This window comes from Mesoplodon mirus, assembly GCF_964341445.2.
Source record: "Mesoplodon mirus genome assembly, chromosome: 2".
In the NCBI taxonomy this organism is placed as follows: Eukaryota; Metazoa; Chordata; class Mammalia; order Artiodactyla; family Ziphiidae; genus Mesoplodon; species Mesoplodon mirus.
In genome coordinates, this window is record NC_138977.1 from 5,108,355 (window position 1) to 5,130,332 (window position 21,978).

The 21,978-nt window shown below is 46.3% G+C and overlaps 1 protein-coding gene across 8 annotated transcripts in view; it reads right to left on the reverse strand.

The window, feature by feature from the left end:
- DCLK2 (doublecortin like kinase 2) overlaps window positions 1-21,978 on the reverse strand; it is a 162,503-nt gene that overhangs the window by 11,624 nt on the left and 128,901 nt on the right. For 7 of the 8 annotated variants that reach the window (XR_014293218.1, XM_082611170.1, XM_082611168.1 and 4 more), the window contains 7 exons: window positions 17,128-17,247; window positions 16,497-16,643; window positions 9,696-9,829; window positions 9,231-9,308; window positions 3,548-3,644; window positions 2,630-2,710; window positions 1,166-1,282 (listed from right to left, as the gene is read on the reverse strand). Coding sequence is in view for 7 of the 8 variants with exons in the window: in XM_082611170.1 (XP_082467296.1) it covers window positions 1,166-1,282; window positions 2,630-2,710; window positions 3,548-3,644; window positions 9,231-9,308; window positions 9,696-9,829; window positions 16,497-16,643; window positions 17,128-17,247 (774 nt within the window). In the remaining variant the exon portion in view is untranslated. The remainder of the gene's footprint in view (window positions 1-1,165; window positions 1,283-2,629; window positions 2,711-3,547; window positions 3,645-9,230; window positions 9,309-9,695; window positions 9,830-16,496; window positions 16,644-17,127; window positions 17,248-21,978) is intronic. The other variant, XM_082611169.1, reaches the window with a different exon arrangement.

Genomic DNA, 21,978 nt, shown 5'->3' on the forward strand with positions numbered 1-21,978 from the left:
GGTGCCAGGACAGCGGTAGAGGCTCCAGGAGCAGCCCGGCTCCCGCACTCACGAGGGGGCGGGGCTTCTCTCTGCCTCTGTCTGGACCCAGGTCCTCGCAGGGAAGCTTCCCAGGCTACGGTGCGCCCTGAGAATAAGCAACTGTTTTCTTCCCAGTCGGTAGGACACCCAGCCTTTCCAGAGGGTGAGGGCCTGTCCTGAGGTCCGGGTGACGGAGCTGTCCGGCTCCGCAGGATCCCCGCAGTACTGGGGTGGCCGAGACCCAGCTCAGGTTCCCGCCTCCTGAGAAAGCCTGACTCCCGGCCGCGGCTCCCTGATCCTGTGCGTGGGACGGAGATCACGCCGAGGACCCGTGCTCTACACACGGCACCGGAGCAGGGGGCCAGTTTCACGGCCCCACTTGGGTGACGACTTGGGTCTGGACAGTGGTGGGAGGGGGCACACCACACTTCTGGCTCAGTTTTATTTTTTCTGCCTTCTTCTCCCATTTGCTGAACTTACTTTCATGCTACTTCACTTACTTTAATGCCACTTTTCATCTGCCGTGTTTGGGTATTTAGGTAAGCTGCCTTTTAAAAAACATTTTAGAAAAAGAAAGATTTGAAAAAATATGGGGATCACTGTTACTGACTTCTCATAAAATTTTACCAACCCTGAAAAAACTAATATTTTTTTTTCATTCTTCCGAACTTTTAAAAAACCACAAAACACTGACTTTTTAAAATGGAATTTGCTTAACTCTGGCTGTTTCTTATCCCAAGTCCCAAAGAATCATTCATAGCTCAAATAATCTATTTCTGAGGCCTTGAGTAGTCAGGGAATCACTCCTTTTGCTGTAAGTCCCACCTGGGCTTGGGAACCGCTCTCTAGACGGGAAAGCAAAGCAGCTGCCTGGAGGCCACCAAGCCCAGGAGAAGAGGCCGGGGCGCCCCGGCCAGGGGCCCATCAGCCTGGCCTTGCCGGGACCTGCGCAACCTCTGATCCCAGGACCCAAGGCCTGGGAGCCGGCCAAAGGGTGCCCTTCACGTGCCAAGCCATTCCTGAAGTGGAGAGGAACACGACAGCGCCCATGGCCGTGTGAGGGAAACGCCTGGTGGCTGACTTGATAAGATTCGTCAGCCAGACACTGCAGCTGCCCGAGGGCAGGACCACGCGTTCTACTTACCATGATAACGGAGACCCCGGTGGTGGTGCTGTTCTGTTTGGGGAGCGCGTTATGGAAGTGCTGTTTGAGTTTACCTGTTACTTCAGCCTGCATATTATTCTCCTGGGAGGCATCGTCCTACAGGAAAGAATCAAATACACTGCCTTTGATTCTCACGTCTATGTTGTGTCTTCCTCAGCAGTCACACACCAGCCGTCACCACCACCATCTCCTCCTAAATGGGCCCATCTGAGCCACATGGTCGGGGGAACAATCTAAGTGAAGTAATTAGAAACGATTACCATTATTCACCAGTCCCCTGCCCTCGGAAAGACCTCTGCCATTCACCCCCCTCCTTAGGTCTGGAGGGGGCCGAGGAGAGGGCAGAGGTCCCAGTGGCACAAGGACAGTCTACAGGGTTCCGAGACCCTCCCCCCGCAGCACAAATGCCACCTACTTCAGTACAGAGCCCTCCCATGGAAACATCAAAATTAATGAACAGCTTATCATTTTAATCAAGAATGCAGGGCTTCCCTGGTGGCGCAGTGGTTGAGAGTCTGCCTGCCTATGCAGGGGACACGGGTTCGTGCCCCGATCCGGGAAGATCCCACATGCCGCAGAGCGGCTGGGCCCGTGAGCCATGGCCGCTGAGCCTGCACGTCCGGAGCCTGTGCTCCACAACGCGAGAGGCCACAGCAGTGAGAGGCCCGCATAACGCAAAAAAAAAAAAGAATGCAGGTAGCTGTTAGTCCTGATCGCTCATTTAAAAAATGTGGCATCTCAGCTACTTGGCCTAACAGCCAAGTCACTTAGCAGGACCCAGAGAGTTTGAAAGGAAAGGTCGGGACGTGTGGGACAGTGGGTGGCAGAGGTGCCTGGGGAGCCAAAGTCAGCAAAAGCCCCTTTATTAACGTCACTGTCCCGGTGCCTCCAGGACTGAGGGGGGCGCAGCCTCTCCTGCTGTTGCCATTTCGTGGACCGTGTGTCCCCCAAGCCCAGAGCCACCGCCCAAGCCCAGAGAAATTCCAGGCAACGTCACACATCCTCTGCCTGACTCTGGCAGGACCACGTCCCGGCCACACCGCCTGCAGCAGGAGTGCTCCTGGGACCACGTGCCATGAAGACAGACACCAGGGTCTGACACAGGCTCATCTCTGGGCAAATCCTAAAAACTCTCAAACCCCAGGATGACAGAAAAAGCTCCTTAGAGAGCATCCTGGCCAGACCCTTCTTCTCACAGACAAGGAAACTGAGGCCCAGGAAGGGACAGTGACGTGCCAGGTCACTCACAGAGCGGGATCCTGGTGCCAACCGCTTTCCCCCAGAGAACTGCCTTCATGCCACTTGCTCATCAGAGAAAACAGACATTTAATCCTCCATGGAACTTGGATGCAGAACTCTGCCTGCGCAAAAGCCCTGGCGAGGAAGCATGCTGTTGGCCACAGGACACAGAGATGTTGGTTCCCCGGGGATGTGGGTACTTACTGATACCCAGGGGTGACTCAGGATCTGTCCCGCAGTGCACCGCGCTTCAACGTTTACCTGAAGCATTTGACTGATTAATTCCTGGAAAGAAATAAAGAAGGTGACAGAGCAGGCAAAAGGGGGTAATGCCAGCATCAACACAGAAATCTTGAGTTGGCACCAAGGACTTCAAAGAACAGCCAACACAGCTGCTCAGCCGATTGAATGCAAAAGCTATTATCACCTCCACTGCCCACGCCTAGGAGGCAAGTACACAGACACAGCTGCCTTGTGTCGGCGGCACTGAGAGAGGAAGAGGTCTCTCCCGAACCTACATTAAACCCAAGATGTTCTCTCCTAAGAGTTCCGGTCACTATCAACATTCCACAGCGCAAAACTGCAGTGCTGCTCCTTTTGGCAATTCAGGTCTCACAAATCCACCCCTATAGTCTGACGGGTGTCCGTAACACATTTCTTGAATAAATGAAAGAACAAACGTTTAGGGCTTAGAGGAGCACAGGAGGACGGTAGCGGCAAACTGGGAAGACAGCCAGTCCAGCTTTCAGAATTTGGTTAAGCATTTCAGAGACCACACTGAGGAAGGAACTTAATGAAGAACCACACATTAAAAGTCAAGACAGGGGCTTCCCTGGTGGCGCAGTGGTTGAGAGTCCGCCTGCCGATGCAGGGGACGCGGGTTCGTGCCCCGGTCCGGGGGGATCCCACATGCCGCAGAGCGGCTGGGCCCGTGAGCCATGGCCGCTGAGCCCGCGCGTCCGGAGCCTGTGCTCCGCAACAGGAGAGGCCGCAACAGTGAGAGGCCCACGTACCGCAAAAAAAACAGACGTGGAGCTCAACACCAAGAGCTGCTACCGCCCCACACAATGGCTGAGGACCCTCAACACGACGCAACCTCTAGAAATGGGCCTGGATGGGTACCTTGGCTGAGTCCGTGATGTTGTCCCAGTAAGGGGCCGGAAACTCTAGCTTCCCAGCCAAGATCTGGTCGAAGAGATCTTCCTGGAGATTGTTCTCACTAAGTCAGTGATGGAGAAACAGAGAAAGAGTCAGAGTCACCTTACAGTTTTTAACAAAATGCTCATGGGAGGAGGGGGGAGGAGTCCAGTCTCTCTGGCTTGGGCATGTCATAGCTCAGCTGTGGGTCTCAACTGCATTTGGGATGACACTCTCCCTTTTAGACAAAGAACCGAAGAACATTTCCATGGGCCTGGGAATCACAGAGAAAGAGGGAGGTGTGTGTGGGGGGGGAGAGATGGGGAGAGACGGGGGGCGGAGGGAGGGTGGAGGGAAAGAGAGGGAGGGGAGAGATGGGGAGGGAAATAGAGGGTGAGGGAGAGGGGGAGAGGGGGGAGGGAGGGAGGGGGAAGAGAGGGAGGGGGGAGAGAGAAGAGACAAAGATGCAAGAACTTTGTTCAGTGGGTTCAGGGTTTCAACGTGGAAAGATGAACATGTTCCAGGGATGGATGGTAGTGATGGTTGTCCAACATTGTAAATGTACTTAACACCACATAAGCCTTAAAACTATACACTTAAAAATGGTTTAAATGATAAATTTTATGTTACATATATTTTTCCACGATAAAAAAAGACTCAAGAAAAAAATGGCATCCACAAATGATGTAAACCCTCATTTCAGCAAAAAACAAGCTCAGCACCTGCCCTCAATCTCTCGTGGTAGTAAGAAGGGAAAAGCAGCACATTTGAGTCAGATCTCCTTGTCCTTCCTCTTTCTACTTTTCCAAGAAAACAGCCAAAGATCAGTGAAGCAGCCAACATATGAAAGCATCATAAGGAGTTCAGAATCTGGACAAACATTCATGACACAATGTGCTCCCCTCTTTGGAACTTGCCTTTCATTGAAGCTCAGTCCAAGACGAAGAGCCCATCCAAGGACATCAACTAGAACTGCACGGTTGAGGTAAACCCACCTCGCCACCCCTGGGTGAATGTACCTCCCCACCCTGTGCCTACCTGCCCCCCACCCCCCCGCAAGGTGCACCTGCACACACAGCTGGTGCCTACAGGACAAATGATGACTTGACTTTTTATGGATGGCGCCATGGAAACACTGCTGGGAAAAATTCAGGAAGCTGGGCGTCCCCTACCTCCCAGAAAACTGCATCTCCAGGGCCACAGAGCCCCTTCCCTTGGTGGGCACGTCAATGGCCAGAGTGAGAACACAGTCCTTGGCTTTCTAGGCCATCACAAAGCCCTAGGAGAAAACTCAGGATGCACTGCTGGGGTCAAGATCAAAATCCAGGAGCGGAGTTCAGTCTCACTTGGCAAGGGTGCAACATTCCTCCTGGAGCTCCCGACAGGCTCCCTGCAGCCTACTTACTGCTCAGGGTGCTCACGTGGGACCCTGCCCAGCCTTCTGGACAGGAGGCTGCTCATGCTACCAGCCCTCCAGGGTCTGCAAGGGCAAGTGGGGTGTCCCTAGAAAGAGATCGTTCCGGGGAGTGTCCAGCGACAAATTTGGGGGCTGTGTGATGAGGTGGCTGCCTCGTTCCTGCTCTAGGGTCACGCAGCGCACAGAACAGCACAAGTCAGGCCAGATCACCGGGCAAGGCAAGAGGTGCCCCCACCCACCTCGCTCTCCTACCAAGTGACATTCTTGGAGTGAGCACAGACTCTTTCTAGGTGTCTCAATCTTTTCTTTCCTTTTCACTGTTACTTCTCTACTGATTTAATTCAGCTCAACTCTCCTTCAAAATGAGTCAAGGGTGCATCTGAGAACACAATGGGATTTTACAGAAACCTTTAGAAAATTGGAGGACCCCAGGAGACAATGTTAGAATAAGACAGAAAAAAATCACCCATTTCCAGAATTTGTTCTTTTTAGCCATTCCTCTCTATGACTGCACTCATCTCCTTTTTGGTATTTTTCTGGAATCTCGACTAGCTTATGTTCTGTTAATATCGATGGCTTTTATTTTGTTAACAAACAGCTAAAACGTTGGGGGTGTGTCTGCAGGATTTAGGTCCTTGGCAAAACAGCCTAAGTCAACAACAAAACGCCAGGATCCTGGCAATTAGAATGGCACCCTCAGGACCCATGCTGTGAACTGCAAGAGCTTTGGGAATTTCTTCGGGCTGCCCTCACGAGAGCAGAGTTGAAGAGAATTTATCTTCTTAGTAGTATTAGTAGTATTTATTTTTCACATAATAAAAGCCTCTCTGATTAAATCTTCCCTGGATTCATTAACACATTTATACTGTACAATCTGGCTGAGATGCTTCAGGCACTTTTTAATTCTTAAACAGTACAGAGCTGTAAGTATGAAAACGCCCATTAAGGAAAACTCTGAAAACAGCAAAAGAGTCTGTGTACACTCTATCCAATGCCAAGTCATTAAAGGTCGGACGAGGTAACCTGAAAAAACGCTGTAAGCTATTTCACAAATGATGTGCAAACATTTGACTTCAAGGGGGGTATGTATGTGTGTGTCTTTAAAAGAAACATCAAATACCTCAGCATAGTCAGGCAAGTATTACTTGTTGTCAGTGGCCCTAAGAACAGACTTGCTTAGGCAATAACTAAACGCCGAGCTGCCTCTGAAAAACCAACATCCTTCTCGGTAACAATGAATCTGGTGTTGAAAAGACTGGAGGGAAAATATATGTCAGCCCAAGACTAAAGCCTGAAAACCCTAAAAGAAGAATGAGAGATGCTACAGTGAAGGAAGCTGAAACTGTCAATTCCAAGGAACAATTTTAATTAAAAAGCTTTGGGTGAAAATCATCTTGTGTAGAAAACAAATATTTTGAGATATCTGTTGGAAGGACTTTACTTTAGGTACAAATTTAAGTAGAGAATCTGTCTTATACCTTAGTCATTTATCATTCTTTAAAGGACCATTTCCATAATTTGCTATATATATATATGATATATAAAATATATAAAAATAAATATATTTTATATTATAGGTTATAAAATCTATCCAGAATGTCTCTCTGTACGCTGTGAAGATGTTTCTGTAACTAGCATTTAATATAATAGATTCTCTTTCATCACAACATGGTATGAAAGAGGGAAAACATTTTTCAAAAGTAAGCTATCTAGAGTTGTAGGACCAGCTTCTGAATATAACATCTAAGGCAGCAGCTTTCAGAATGTAGTTTTACTGCTTTTTGATTAGCCAGACTTATCTCAAGATCCCACAAAGAAGCTGCTGTCCATTGGGTAACAAGTCACAATAGATACATATTGTTCAATCTGAGTCTCACTTTTGTTAAAAAGTAAAAAGCAAAGTCAAAGAAAAAACTCCCAGGCTGCGCTGCCAAGTGGCAACACTAGAGGGAGTTGTGAGCACACATTCCTCTACAACTGATCCCTGATACCCTTTTCCAACTGCTCTTAACTTGGGTTAACCAAGGAGGGAGACTCTACTGTAAATGGTCCTAGAATTACTTGCTATCAAAACCCACTACCCCCTGCACTTGACTAGTTCCCAAGACAAGTCATCACGGAAACCAGCCAGGGCACAGTGTGACTGTAAAAATAGCCACAAATGATACCCCACCCTCTAGGTACACACTTAACCTTCTCCCACATTTACCCCAGGCTTAGCTATTCGATTTCGTTTGGTCAACGGGACATCAATGAAGAAATGTGAGGCAAGCAGAGACCTGGAAAGTGCTCTGGCTGCTTTGGGATATCCTGTATCCACCATCATGTGAAGCCCATGCTAGCCCACCAGACGCTGAAAGGCACATGGCCAAGTCATATCCGTTTCCCAGCTGACACTGAGCCAGCCCAGAGCAGAAGAACTGCTCAGTGGACTCACAGAATGATTTACACCCCTGCCTTTACGGGAAGTTTGTTATTTATTCAGCAAAAACTGATACGTCCAGTAATCCTACAGGCTGTATAACCCACCTGAGCAATGATCTTGATGGAAAACCATGATGTTGATGGCCAGATGGAAAGAACCTTCCACCTACAGAAACCTAACCCACGCCACCAGGACAAGGTCCCACTCAAACGTCATATCTTTCGCGAAACCTTTTGTGATTTCTAGCCCTCAATTAAGCATGCCCCCAACTGAGCATGACCTCATGCTCAGTTATTCTGCTTGATCAATATTCTCGTGATGTATCTACACCAGAAGGCTCTCACAAGTAGAGACTGATATCTCTGTCATTCTTGTGTTTAGTGTCGGCAAAAAAAAATAACAAAGCTGTTCAACTCAATTAAAAATTGATCATTTAAAAAAGATAAACCTTTCAACTTTTCTGTATGTTTGAAAGCTTTCACAATAAAATGCGGGGTGTGGGGGGGATGGAATAAACTTATTTTTCACTTACTGACCGAATACTACAATGTAAACACTATGGCCTCAGAGAATATATTTTGTTCACCACTCGATTCCCAGCACTTAGAATAGTACCTGGCCCACAGGAGCTACTCTACAAATAGTTGTAAAATGAACAAAGAAGGGATTAAAAGGAAAAGAGCATTCAAGAAAACTCAGAGGAAAATCAAACATGCACCATTAGATGAACTTCTGCTTCAAAGTGTTCATTTGCTCCAAAGAGGGAGACAGAACTGATCAAAAGAGATGCTGTGTCGAAGCCCCACACGCCCCCTGGTCATGGACTGCTGGGTGTGAGTGCACCCCAGCACACACCCAAACACCATGTGTGGCCACCAGGTGAGGTGCAGGGTCACCAAGGGTCAATCTGCTGTTCCCAGTTCTGTTTATGCCAAAAGTATTTGTAATTCTACTTAAATATTATGTGAACGGACAAAATAAATTTAAAAAGAAAGAATTCCCTGTTTCTACAAGAACTAGGTTGAATGCTTTGCAAAGTGAGTTGTTTAAAAACTGCTGTTGAGGGGGCTTCCCTGGTTGCACAGTGGTTAAGAATCCCCCTGCCAATGCAGGGGACACAGGTTTGAGCCCTGGTCCAGGAAGATCCCACATGCCACTGAACAAATAAGCCCGTGCGCCACAACTACTGAGCCTGCGCTCTAGAGCCTGTGAGCCACAACTGCTGAGCCAGTGCTCCTAGAGCCCGTGCTCTGCAACAAGAGAAGCCACCTCAGTGAGAAACCCACTCACGGCAACAAAAAGTAGCCCCCGCTCTCAACAGCTAGAGAAAGCATGTGCACAGCAACAAAGGCCCAACACAGCCAAAAATAAATAAATAAATAAATAAATTTATTAAAAAAAAAAAAACCCAAAAAACTGCTGTCGAATTAAGTAGAAGAGACAACTCTTAAGAACTAGAAAAAGGCTTACCTGGAAGGATCAGATTGCTTCGCAAGGATCTTTAAATCTATTCCTCTTGAAAAAGACTGAGAATGGAAATCATAGACACTGGACTATGGGTGTGTTTTATGGAAGAATGACCGCAGGAAACTCAGGGGACCAAACACAAAGCAAAGGCCTTGGCCTCACATCAAAAGTGTGGACAACGAATATACATTAATAGGTTGTAAATTAAGATAAAAAAGTGAAAGGTATGTTTGTATAATTTTTAACTGACATTTTTATTGAGTAGTTTCTGGTCCTGATTGCCAGGAGTAGAATGTCTGCTTCCTGATCAAAGGGAGAGGGTTTACAGTTCAAATATTGTCATTCAAAGAGCCACTGACCTTCGGAAGGGTGGGAATCCACAGAGCAGTATGTACGTGATCACGCCAGCCGCCCAAATGTCCACCTTCAGGCCATAGCTGGGGAAACAAAGTGGGTGGGAGGAGAGACACAGTGATACTACTCCCAGGAACCCTGCACATTACTGGAGTACTTGCCTTTGTTTGTTAGGGGAAAAAAGGCCTTTCGCCACCAAACTGCTCATTTTCATGTAGAGGAATGAATTACCCTTTGGACAAAAGGTGTGTCTGCTCCCAACCTCCCCACCATCCTGGGGACTCCGAGACTGGCCTCGGGACAGAAGTCCAGGCCTAGGGCTCTTGGAAGCACAAACTCAAGCTCCTGGGATCAAAATCATGGTGCAGGTAACAGTCTCTCCTGCCCTCCACATTCCCAAGAGGCATGTAGCAGCAAAATATACCCTTTCCCAAAGTTAAAGCACTAACCCAAACCCCCAGGAGGCATACCCGGTTTCAGCAATGATTTCTGGGGCCACGTAAGTCGGGGTGCCACAGACTGTGTATAAAGGGCCTTCGACCACAGTGGCCAGCCCGAAGTCTCCCAGTTTCAAAGACTTGGTCCCATCAGGATATTCACACACCTGGAACAGAAACCAGCCAATAATCAGAAGTCTTTTTTTTTTTTTTTTTTCCTCAGTGATTGCAAGGTGAGGGGCTTTGGAATTAGGCAGAAAGGACACATACATTTACTAACAAATCAAAAGAAATCGCTCCTTGTGATATTAACGCCATGATTTATCTTTGTTGCTTCTTAAAGCTCTAATTTTTCTTTTTAGAGATTTTGCATGTGATTTTGATTGTGTGAAATAGGAAAAAGACAGTATTTCTACCTTTGCAAAAGTTCCTTACCTAGGAGTATAATGGGCACGTCTGCATGCTGAGGGGTGTAGGTGACTGCTTACCTGGTTGGCTCGAGAGCCCTCTAAGACTTCTGTTGTGTGTTTCCTGAGCGCTGGCGGGGAGGGGGGATGTGAGAGCCTCAGAAATGTTTATGAAGTGTCCACTGAAGCGCTAGGCGCTCTCCAACTTGCATGTTTAGTTTAGAAAATAAAATTAGAACTTGTTCTCTAGACAATGATGAATATAAATATTACATAGGGGAGAACCCTGGAAATTCAGAAAGAAAATGACAGCCTGAGCTTGCATAACCAACCACTCCACCCATTTTCTGGTGATGTGACCTTTGAAAGTCTCTCACTCGCCCTGGGCAGGATTCTTCATCTGTGAAATGGGAGGACATGGGTCCTTGGCTCACGGGGTTGGGGTGAAGATGAAAGGAGGTGAAGTACAGATCAGGACTTAATGAATGTTCCTTCCTTTCCTAGAAGGACTGGCTGATTAGATCAAGTAAATCATCATCTTGGAAAAGGTTTAACAATGCTGGTGAACATGTAACAACTTTTCTAGAAAGCACTGCAACCATATGTAAATTTCTTAATATCCTTCATAACCTTTGATCCTGTAAATCTACTTCTAAGAACCTGCTCTAAGGCAACAGAGATGGACCGAAAGGTTATGCACAAGAATGCCAATCTCAGAATTCATCTGTTTTTAAAAACTGGAAGCAACATAAATGGCCAACAGGGTAATGACTTAATAAATCATGGTAAATCCCTACAATGAAATATTATACAGTCATTAATAAGCACATTTCAAGTAAATATTAATCATGGGAAATATTTACTATATTACATAAATTTTTTTAAATATTCAAAATTATATATATACTGTAACACCCCAAAATGTTAAATTTATCTCTAGGTGGTAGCATTACAGGTTACTTTAATTTTCTTCTTTGTACTTTTCAGTAGTTTCCAAACTGTTTACAATGAACATGTGCTGGTTCCATAATTCAGAAGAAATTAATTTTATATATAAGCAAACTTTCCTTATGGGATAAAAGTCCAGAAGTTACATTTTAAATGGATGGTTTTAGAAGCAAATGAGTGTGTGTGAGAACATAACTGAGATTTGACTGTGGGATCTTTAACAAGCTGTCCGTTTGCCTCTTGGACGTCCATTCTGAAAACACTCAATTTCAGAGAATAACTACAAAAACCTAACCTGGGGCTTCCCTGGTGGCGCAGTGGTTGGGAGTCTGCCTGCCAATGCAGGGGACACGGGTTCGGGCCCCAGTCCAGGAAGATCCCACATGCCGCGGAGCGGCTGGGCCCGTGAGCCATGGCCGCTGAGCCTGTGCGTCCGGAGCCTGTGCTCCGCAACGGGAGAGGCCACAACAGTGACAGGCCCGCGTACCGCAAAAAAAACAAAACAAAACAAAAAAACCCAAAAAAACCTAACCTGTACTCACGTCATATCTTTCCTCTACTTTTACATTTTAAACATATTTTGTTTGTGTTTCCTTGTATTCTACCATGAACTGAATCAGATTTTCATCGAAACCACTACTTACTAAAGGAAGTGAAAAATTTAGCAGATTATGTTTTTTCAAGATAAGCACGTTTACAACATCATCCATTAGTCGGCTACTTAATGAGGGGGGTGATTTATAAACTCCTCAATAAAGAGACATCAAGAACCTCCAGCCTTCCTCATGCCAATGACCCCACCATCTTAACAGGCATTTTTTAAGGATGACACTGAAACACCTTCCTCAGCTGTGATGTTCTCAGCAATTTAAGAGGAGTATTTTTCACCTTAGTATTTTAGTAACTGCTTCCATGTTGATGTACTAAATACCCGTGCCCAGCATGCATCTTTATGACTTACAAGTTTCACAGGACTAATGATGAGGATTTGGAGTCCCTCACAGATATTTATCATTCTGAGTCAGCCCACAACTCAGCAGAAACATATTCAAAGCTACTAATGATTCAGCCTAAAGCAACAGAAACCAGGTTCTTAGTCATGCTTAGTCTTAGGACGACTTTCCATCCATTATGTTTAATATAAACATTAACAAGAACAATCTGAATTACAGTTAGAATTTATGATGCATTTACTGAAACCCAGACTTTAGAAATTCCCTGAGTAATTGCAGTGATAAGAACATTATAACCAACATTATAATTCTAAATGTCTCTATCATGAGAGTAAAAAAAAAAAGTTTTGTTAATGTCATTTTGTTTTTACAACTTTAAAATACACTCATTAGGTACATTTTTTTAAAATAGTGTTTATTTTAGACATTCAATTTAGGGATGCCTAGGGGTATTTAAGTGTTGTCAGATACTCAGAAGTCCCAGAAGTCCCGTTTTTCACATTCCCTATAAGGAATTCAGAGTCAGATGCAGGAGTATAAATAGAAAGGGACTGAACAGTCTATAATCGTTGAATTATGTTTGGGCAAGTGGTACTCCTTGGCTAAACATCAAAAGGGAAGTGTCATAAGGGGCAGACAAGCCTGAAATAATAATATTTTATCTGATTCATCTCTCCCCAATGCTAGACACAAAGGCAAATATGTGGAAGAGAATGTAAGTAAATTTCAAATCTTAGCTGGAGATTCTCTTCAAAGCAGGAAAAAAATATATATATATACATCTATAAATCTACACATACACACACACACATTTATGACATTGCTGGGACTCCCCTGGTGGCGCAGTGGTTAAGAATCCGCCTGCCAACTCAGGGGACACAGGTTCAATCCCTGGGAAGATCCCACATGCTGCAGAGTAACTAAGCCCGTGCGCCACAACTAATGAGACTGTGCTCTACAGCCCACGAACACAACTACTGAGCCCGGCTGCCACAACTACTGAAGCCCACGTGCCTGGAGCCCGTGCTCCGCAGCAAGAGAAGCCACCGCAACGAGAAGCCCGCGCACCGCAACGAAGAGTAGCCCCACTCGCCGCAACTAGAGAAAGCCAGTGTGCAGCAACGAAAACCCAATGCAGCCAAAATTTTTTTTTTAATTTATGACATTGCTTTAAGAAACTGACACGGACACACACACATGGCTTTAAGAGACTGTTTTTAAGAAAGAGGTGGCTAAATGCACAGGGACTCCAGAGGCCTTCTGTTCTGGCAGAGAGTTCAGTTCTCGCCAGTAACGCACATCCTCGCAGGACTTGGAAGATTCCAATATTTTCCTAAACGCTGTCTCACTGCACTTCTATAGTCACCCCGCTGGACAATTAGGAAGAGAACTGTTGCTCTAATTTACAGATGAGGAAACTGAGGCTCAGAAAACTCAAGTTACGAGCAGGCAGCCAAGGGGGGGCTCCAAACAGGACCACTGCCGTCCACCGCACCCTCCCTGCGTCTAAAAGCCTGCACGGCCTGCAGACTCTCAGTGAGATCTGAACCACCACCACTGTGAGAACTCCAGCCCTGCGGTGCTCAAAGGGCCCACCACAAGCTGAGAGACGCTGTCAAAAGTTGCTTTCAGAATGCAAAACCGAAATATGTGAGAAATGCAGATCCCACATACAAAGTGAATGCCACAAGCTCTCTAAATAAAATGTCAGCATCATGATTTAGCAGGACTTCAAATATGAGAAAGCAACCCTCTTCTCTCCCCTGCCCCCAGAACTCCTGGAAACGCGGAATTTATCACTGGTCTCTCATAGTTACCTCTGACAGGGCACCGCCAGGCTGTAACTCACGGCATTAATGGCCACCCCTGTGCTCCCTGACACGGTGACCCATACATCTCTGCTGGCAGGGGTTTAAATTATGACACTGCTGCCAGAGGAGGGGATGCAAATCAGATGTCTGAATGCTCCGGTGTTTAAAGACCCAGTTCTCTTTTAGAGCAGCAAGAGGTTGGCAGTCCTTCTGTGTATTTCCTTTTAGTGCCTCGATGGCACTTTTTCATCCTAGGCACTTTTTTTTTAGTGCCTCAATGGCACTTTTTCACGCCAACCTGCTGACTCTATCTAGGATCAGCCAAGGGGTCCAGTTAGGTTCCCAACAGCAGGCACATATTCTACTTAGATATGCGCAGCTAAGGGTCTCCAAAGCCCGACCCCACGGCCCTTTCATGTCACACATGAGCCTCATCCCGACATCAGTTTTATCATCTCCCTTCTCTGCCCTTTGGGCAGCACAGCGGGGGTTGGAGCAGGTCCCAGAGCGGGGCGGACACTCATCCAGGTGGGGCAGGTGGGGCAGGTGAGGCACTCGATTCCAACCTCCTGCCTACATTCTGAGACTCATCCTAACGGGGACTGATGTCTCCAACTGCTGTCTTCCCTTGATGAGTAACAGCAGAAGAGGATGAGGGGCGGGAATCTGAGATTCTGCAGACAGTAAGGGACTGTGAGTGGAAAAGAGGGGAAACGGGGAGGGAACGGAACCAGTGAGCTGGGAAACGGGCACCCTCGGGTTCACAGGGAAGCTCACTCACCCCTCCGCCACCCTCCGCGCTGGCTGGGCCCCCGCAGTCAGAGCCAGGCGGCGCGGGCACTGCGGTAACCACTGGTCCTCGGGCCCCGTGGCCCCGTGCTCTCAGAGGACGTCAGTCACAGCGGCCACTGCGGTGACATGGGCCATGCAGAGCAGGGGCGTCCTCGGGAACACCTCGGCACTGTGTCTGGCTCCGCGGGGTAAGCCTTGTCCCCTCTGCCTGTGGAGCCCCCGGCCAAGCTCCGTCAGTGGGGGACCCCAGCCCAGACCGCAGCCTCACGGTGCAGGAGCAGCCGGTCCAGAGGAGGGAACCCCACGCCCTCACGTCCACCCAGGGGCCTGGCTCACCACTGCCTCCATTCCTCCTTAGACTTCACATAACACATCTTGTTTTACAGAGCAGGGGTGTTTGCTTTCCTAATAGGAACAAACAGAAATGAAACATATTCCCTCAAGGCAGGAGACAGTAAGAAAAAAACCCTCACATACTGTTTAAGTGGACACTCAGGAATTATCAAATGGCATTAACCAAAAGGGGAAACGGATACCCTGGATTAGCAGAAAGCCCCAGGACAGCCCCAAAGCCTAGTCCATTCAGTTGTTATTTGCGTGCTGGGCATATGAGGCAGGCTGTGGAGACTTGTGTTTGAGGGCCAGCTGCTGGCGACCCAGGTGACCATGGTGGTCAGTCACCAGCCGTCTACCCACGTCCACTGTGTGCTTCCTCAGCCCTGGGGATATAAAGTAACCGAAACACAGACCTTGCCCCATTAGTGCTTACGACCTAGAGAAGACGACAAGTAAACAATAAAATCACTGCACCACGGCAAGTGCAGCGAAAACCAGAGGTGGCCATGACTGACTCTGCCCAGGGAGCCTGGGGTGATATCAAGAAGACGTGCCTTGCTCAGTATCTTACAAGATGAACGTGTTTGCCACGTTGCTGGAGGAGAGGATGCTGCAAACAAGACCAGTGTGGACACCAACAATGAGGTGTAATGCTGCTGAGGAAGTCAAGTCTTCACCAACTCCTGGACCCGGGGAAACCTGTGCTTGGATGCACACGATATGGGAGACTCAGATAGGCTCACCTGCCAAGCAGTAATGATGATGATGGTGATGCTCAGCCCTGAAAGGTGGAAACAGAGAAGCCAAGAGTCCTGTGTGCGTTTGGGAGATGTGTGTGTGCAGAACTCCCAAATCGCCTTCTCTAAAATTTCTCTACAATGTAGACACAAGGACTGTCCCCATTAGCAATGTTTGGTTTGAAGGCCACCATGAGGTGAGTTAAATATGGCTTGAAGGTGAGTGCCATGCTGGCCAGATGGGTAGGGAAGAGAGTAACAGGAGAAGTGGCTGGAAAGGTCAACTGGATTATGAAGCTGAGTGCATATTAGAATAAGACTTTCATCTGTAGAACAACGGGACAAATGAGACTTTTAAACAAGACAAGTGAGCATCTCTGGGTCTCAATTTCCGTATCTGTAGAGCTGAAATGAATGGACTAGATCATTTCCAAAGGTCCGTCCTGCACAGAAACGAACGCTCGTGTTCTACTTCTGTCTCCTACAAGCCTCTGATTCTGTTTCTGTCTCCAATTTATTCTTCAGAATTTTTTGCCTCATAAAATAATCTTCCTGCTCACCCTTCTTCCGTTAGCACCATCCATCAAATTGTAAATGAAAATATGTTTTCTAATGTCTGGTAAACAGTAAATGCAGAAGTACAGATCAATTCAAGAAATCTATTAACATTTTATGGTCATTGACTTGAGTCAGGCTGATTTTCTAGATTTAAATTCTCTCAGCCCCGTATCTGCAGGGTTGGTATAAACTTTAAAATGTCATAGTCTGCATATGATTGTTTGCATGCAATTACTGTCACTTTAAAGGGAGAGAGGCCTGAGTTGGAACAGAAAAGGCAGAGATGACGTACCAAGAGGTTTTCTGGCTTGATGTCTCTGTGCACAATGCTGAGGGCATGGAGGTACCTGAGGGCGTTGGCCAGGTTGTACACCATGGCACTGCCATCTCTCTCAGTGTACTTGGTTGAAGAAGTAATTGCATCAAAGAGATCTCCACCCTAAAGGACACATAAAAGAACATATCAAAACATCGACAGTGGGGACTTCCCTGGTGGCACAGTGGTTAAGACTCTGTGCTCTCAATGCAGGAGGCCAAGGTTTGATCCCTGGTCCGGGAACTAGATCCCACATGTGCGCCGCAACTAAGAGTTTGCATGCCACACCTAAGGCGCCTGTGTGCCGCAACTAAGGAGCCCATCTGCCATAACTAAGACCCAATGCAACCAAATAAATAAATAAATAAATATTAAAAATACAAAACGAAACAAAACATCAACAGTGGCAGTCCTGTGAAGGTAACAAAGAAAGCTCATCAGCCTGGAGTAGATGAAAAAAATGACACAACTGCCACTAAAATTGATGATTATAAATAATGAAAGTTTCAAGGTAGCAAAACACTTTTCCAATTAGGTCCTTCAAGAATATTGTAAGTCTTGGGATTTGTCATCAATGAATTCTCTTCAAATCTCTCCATCCTCTTACTTTGACCAATTCCATCACCAGAAAAAGCTCAGTAGCTGTTTCCATCTCCTCAACCAGCATGATGATATTTGGATGTTTCACTCTGCGTAGTATCGACACTTCGTTCTCAATCAGATGCTCCTGTCAAAAAGGGTTTAGAGAGGTAGATCAGAAATTACAGAACCCTCTGCTCTATCCCTGTGTTCTGGAGGACAACACAGGCTGTAGATCTGACACTGAAGGAACAGAGACCCTGGTCCAGCTGGTGTCCCCAGGGACAGGACAAGTCAGCGTGACACCTCATTGTAACTAACAGAAAGACATTCTTCAGTACATCCCTCGAGGACTTCCCTGGTGGCGCAGTCATTAGGAATCCACCTGCCAATGCAGGGGACACGGGTTTGAGCCCTGGTCCGGGAAGATCCCACATGCCACGGAGCAACTAAGCCCGTGCGCCACAACTCCTGAGCCCACGTGCCACAACTCCTGAGCCTGCGTGCCACAACTACTGAAGCTCATGTGCCTAGAGCCTGTGCTCTGCAACAAGAAAAGCCACCACAATAAGAAGCCCGCACACCGCAAAGAAGAGTAGCTCCTGCTCACCGCAACTAGAGAAAGCCCACACGCAGCAACAAAGACCCAACACAGCCAAAAATAAAATAAATAAATAAATTTATTAAAAAAAAATACATCCCTCAAAAGGCTCGGCATGCTATCTGGCACATAAAACACACTCCTTCTTGTCTCTTCTTTATTTCTAACACCTTAAGAGGTTGTGATGCTATGAAAGCTTGTGTACACCACACTGTGCTTTGCAGTTCAGCTGGAATCACTTTTCCCTTTCAGTATACACTCAGAAATAAAGACTAGGCATATAAGGAAAGTTGGCGTGCTTATGGGATACAACTTCTAGCATTACAAACATTTTTAGTTTTTAAACTATTACCAATATGAATTTGAATTTCATGTTGAAATTCATAAAAAAAGAAACTTTCTTCTTCTATGATTGGGTATGAAATCATTCACCAGATGGATGTTCCTTATCATCTTGTATTTAAGAAATCAGGAAACATATAGTACCATGGGGACCACTATTCTCATTTTAACTCTAATCACTTCTCTGAAAATACCACCTGATTATCAGTCCTGGTGAGTAACGCAGTTGGGATCAGCACTGTAGCAAAACGTTTACTCACGGCATTATTATTTTCAATACACCAACCCATGCATCATGAACAACAATTGGTCTATTTTATTATGAGACATGAAAATCTCTCAACAATGTCATATTTGTTAATCCTCATTAACTGTAATAATAAATTGTTTAGAATTTAGGAAATGCTTTGTAAAAATTGCTAATTGCCCTATTACACACTCTAGGTTTTCAAATATAGCTTTTATAAAATTTACCTTATAAGAGCTATCACTTGCTACCTAAATATTCAATACACATATATGCATATATTCATATTATATGTTCGTGTGTGTGTGTGTGTGTGTGTGTGCGCGCGCTTCCCTCTTACTGCCCCTTTTGCCTCCTTTGCTCTCATGAATTTCAACTACATTTAGTGTTCTGCTGCTGTAGTAAGATAATTATCTTATCTCTAGTCCAGGATACAATTTATGGTTCCTCTCATCTTCATGCATCCCTGTATACATGTATTTTTACTCAAAGCCATCTCAAATGCTTTTCGACAATAGGTGGAAGTATGAATTGTAACAGATGAATAACTAACGTTCAGAGAAAATCTGTTGCTGGCTGCTGCTCATGGTGGGTGGTGTTTCTCGGGCATTGAATGCACTGCGTTTGTCCAGGTAGTCACTCGGTAAATGTTGGAAAATGACAGTGCAAATGCTGAACCCACATGATCTAGGAATCTAGTCACTATTTGTCAGTCGCTGTGCAAGGTACTTGGGTAACGTCTTAACGTTTATCCTTAGAACAGTCCTTGGAGGGGGGATGCACACCTAGGGTCCTGACATCCCAGTCCACATTTTTTGTACGGCACAATATCCCCTTTCAAAGCGGGAGGCTTTAGTCAAAGTTGTAATTTTTCAAAATGATAGGTGCAAAGCTGAAACTATTTAATTCCTTGAAAAGATAGGAACTAGAGGTAGTTTCACACCCACTTGGGAGTCAAGGCAGAACCACACCAGGCTTTGTACAGGAAGAGAATCTATGCCCATTGACAAGCAGGGCTGGGGAGACTTAGACTGGCTTTGGAGTCAGCAGACAGGGGAGAACAGTGGTTCTCAGGACCTAGCCAACCTCAGCTGGGAGGCCACAGGGCCCCCTACCTGGTTCCAGTCCCACAGGGCAGCAGCAGTAGGCAGCAACGGAGCCCCGGTCCCTCCCAAGGGAAGCAGCTGTTTAGCCAACTCCTCGTGGCCACAGAGACAAAGGAAAGATGCAGCAAACCCTCCACATTTGTACACCTGTTTAGAAGCCTTTGGCTCATCTGTGCCAACCATGTCCTTAATCACAGTAACAAGCAGAGGCGGATGTACCTTTGTGAACATGTAAAGGCAACCAAATGAGTTTATTTCACTCTGTGTGAAGCCGAGACGACATGGTAGTAAAATGGGGGTTTGATTTTTTTTTTTTTTTTTTTTTTTTTTGCGGTACACGGTCCTCTCACTGTTGTGGCCTCTCCCGTTGCGGAGCACAGGCTCCGGACGCGCAGGCTCAGTGGCCATGGCTCATGGGCCCAGCCACTCCGCGGCATGTGGGATCTTCCCGGACCGGGGCACGAACCCGTGTCCCCTGCATCGGCAGGCGGACTCTCAACCACTGCACCACCAGGGAAGCCTGGGTGTTTGATTTTTAAGCTAAGTGGAACTATCACGTCAGTTCTCCTCCCTCCTCCCCATTTCCCCCAGGTTGGGAGAGTCTATAAATTTTTTTTTTTTTTTACATCTTTATTGGAGTATAATTGCTTTACAATGGTCTGTTAGTTTCTGCTTTATAACAAAGTGAATCAGTTATACATATATATACGTTCCCATATCTCCTCCCTCTTGCATCTCCCTCCCTCCCACCCTCCCTATCCCACCCATCCAGGTGGTCACAAAGCACCGAGCTCATCTCCCTGTGCTATGCAGCTGCTTCCCACTAGCTATCTATTTTACGTTTGGTAGGGAGAGTCTATAAATTTACCTCTCTGCAGGGGCTCTGTCTGTGATGCTAATTTAAAGTGACATATGTAAAATAATCCTCATCACCAGTACCCCAAGAATTCTCTCAAATTGGAGCTAAAATAAGGAGTCTACCACATACAGAGACTACACCTCCCCCAAGTTATCTTTTTCATTAAAAGGCACAACAGAGAGTCTTCTGAGACGCACTGTGGAACTTCTCCCAGGGCCTCTGGGCAGTGTTACATTTCAAACATTAAGTGAATATTGCAACATTTTCTCCACCATTATTTATTATCTCGGCTTACTGTATGCTACTCAACAATGGCTAGTATTCTATGCACATAGTGAAGGTTTTTGTTGGGATGTGGGAGCTATTAGCCTTTGTTTCCCAACCTCTGACGATGCATGTAAATATGTCTTTGAAGGAACAATCCACTTTCTAACGTAAACCATCCTCAGAAGCAAAACAAAACAATGCACAAAAATCTTTCCGATTTCTTATGCAACCCGTATGTAATCTTTGTTTCTAATATATAAAAAGGCTCTCTAGGTTACATTTTCCAGGGAAATATTTCTAAATACAACGTGAACATCACTTTTGTCTTGAACTGCACTGAACTTGCATTATTCAGTCATCTACCATTATTTATGTTAAGTGATTCATGATTCTAACTCCAAATAATTTACACATGAATCATTTCATGGCGGTGTTCCACGGTTTTGTATGTGAGAGTAAATGACAAAGAAAACTGCTCACTTGGCAAAGGATACTGCCCTATCCTTGGCCAGGGTGGTTTTTAACTGACAAAAGAGAGAGAGAGAGAAAGACAGCCAGAGAGAAACAGAGTTGCGGAATAAACAGCTCTCTCAAACCAAAGAATCATCTTGTCTCCGGTCCTTCCCTCCTGTGTCCTTTGTCTCACTGCATGAACCTGGCTGCCCAGAGCAGACAGGAATTCCACCCGGACCCTCCTTCCTGCATCCTCCTGCACAGCCAATCAATCACCGATCCCTGCCAGGTCTGCCTTCTCAATAGCCTCGGGATACATCCATTCCCATTTTATCCCCTTTTGCCAATCTCTTATCTAGACCTCCAGGCACTTGCACAGGCGGTTTTGTCTGGAGCTCTCTTTCCCCACTTCTTGGTGAACTCCTATTTACCCCTCAGCACCACATGAGACCTCACCTCCTCCAGGTGGCCTCCCCTGCTCAACTGTGACGGGGTTAGGAGCCCCTCGAATTTGTTCTCAGTGCCCCTGCGCTCGGCTCCAACCACAGCCCTCACCCTGCTGTCCCGGAGCTTTCTGTTTACCTCGCCCTCCAGCAGCTAGCACAGTTCGTTCTGAAGTGCTCAAGAAAGCGGAAGACATAAACACATCATGCGGTGCTCTCGGTCAACAGTGGCTTTACAGCTGGTATATATATTGTGGGGTGAGTACTGCTGAGGATCATGCAGCGAGAGAGATGAGATGCTCAGATCGCTACGTGTAATTTCTGCGGTAGATGAGTGTGGTTGGTTGAATAACGGCCACACAAGTTACCAAGTCTTAATGCCTGGAACTTGTTAATATTACTGTATTTGAAAAAATGTCTTAGGAGATGTGATTAAAGATACTGCAATGAAGAGATAACAGTGGATTATCTGGGTGACATCACAAGTGTCTTTATGAGACAGAGGCAGATGGAGATTCACAGACAAAAGAGGAAAAACAGACACACAGAAGAGACGGAGGT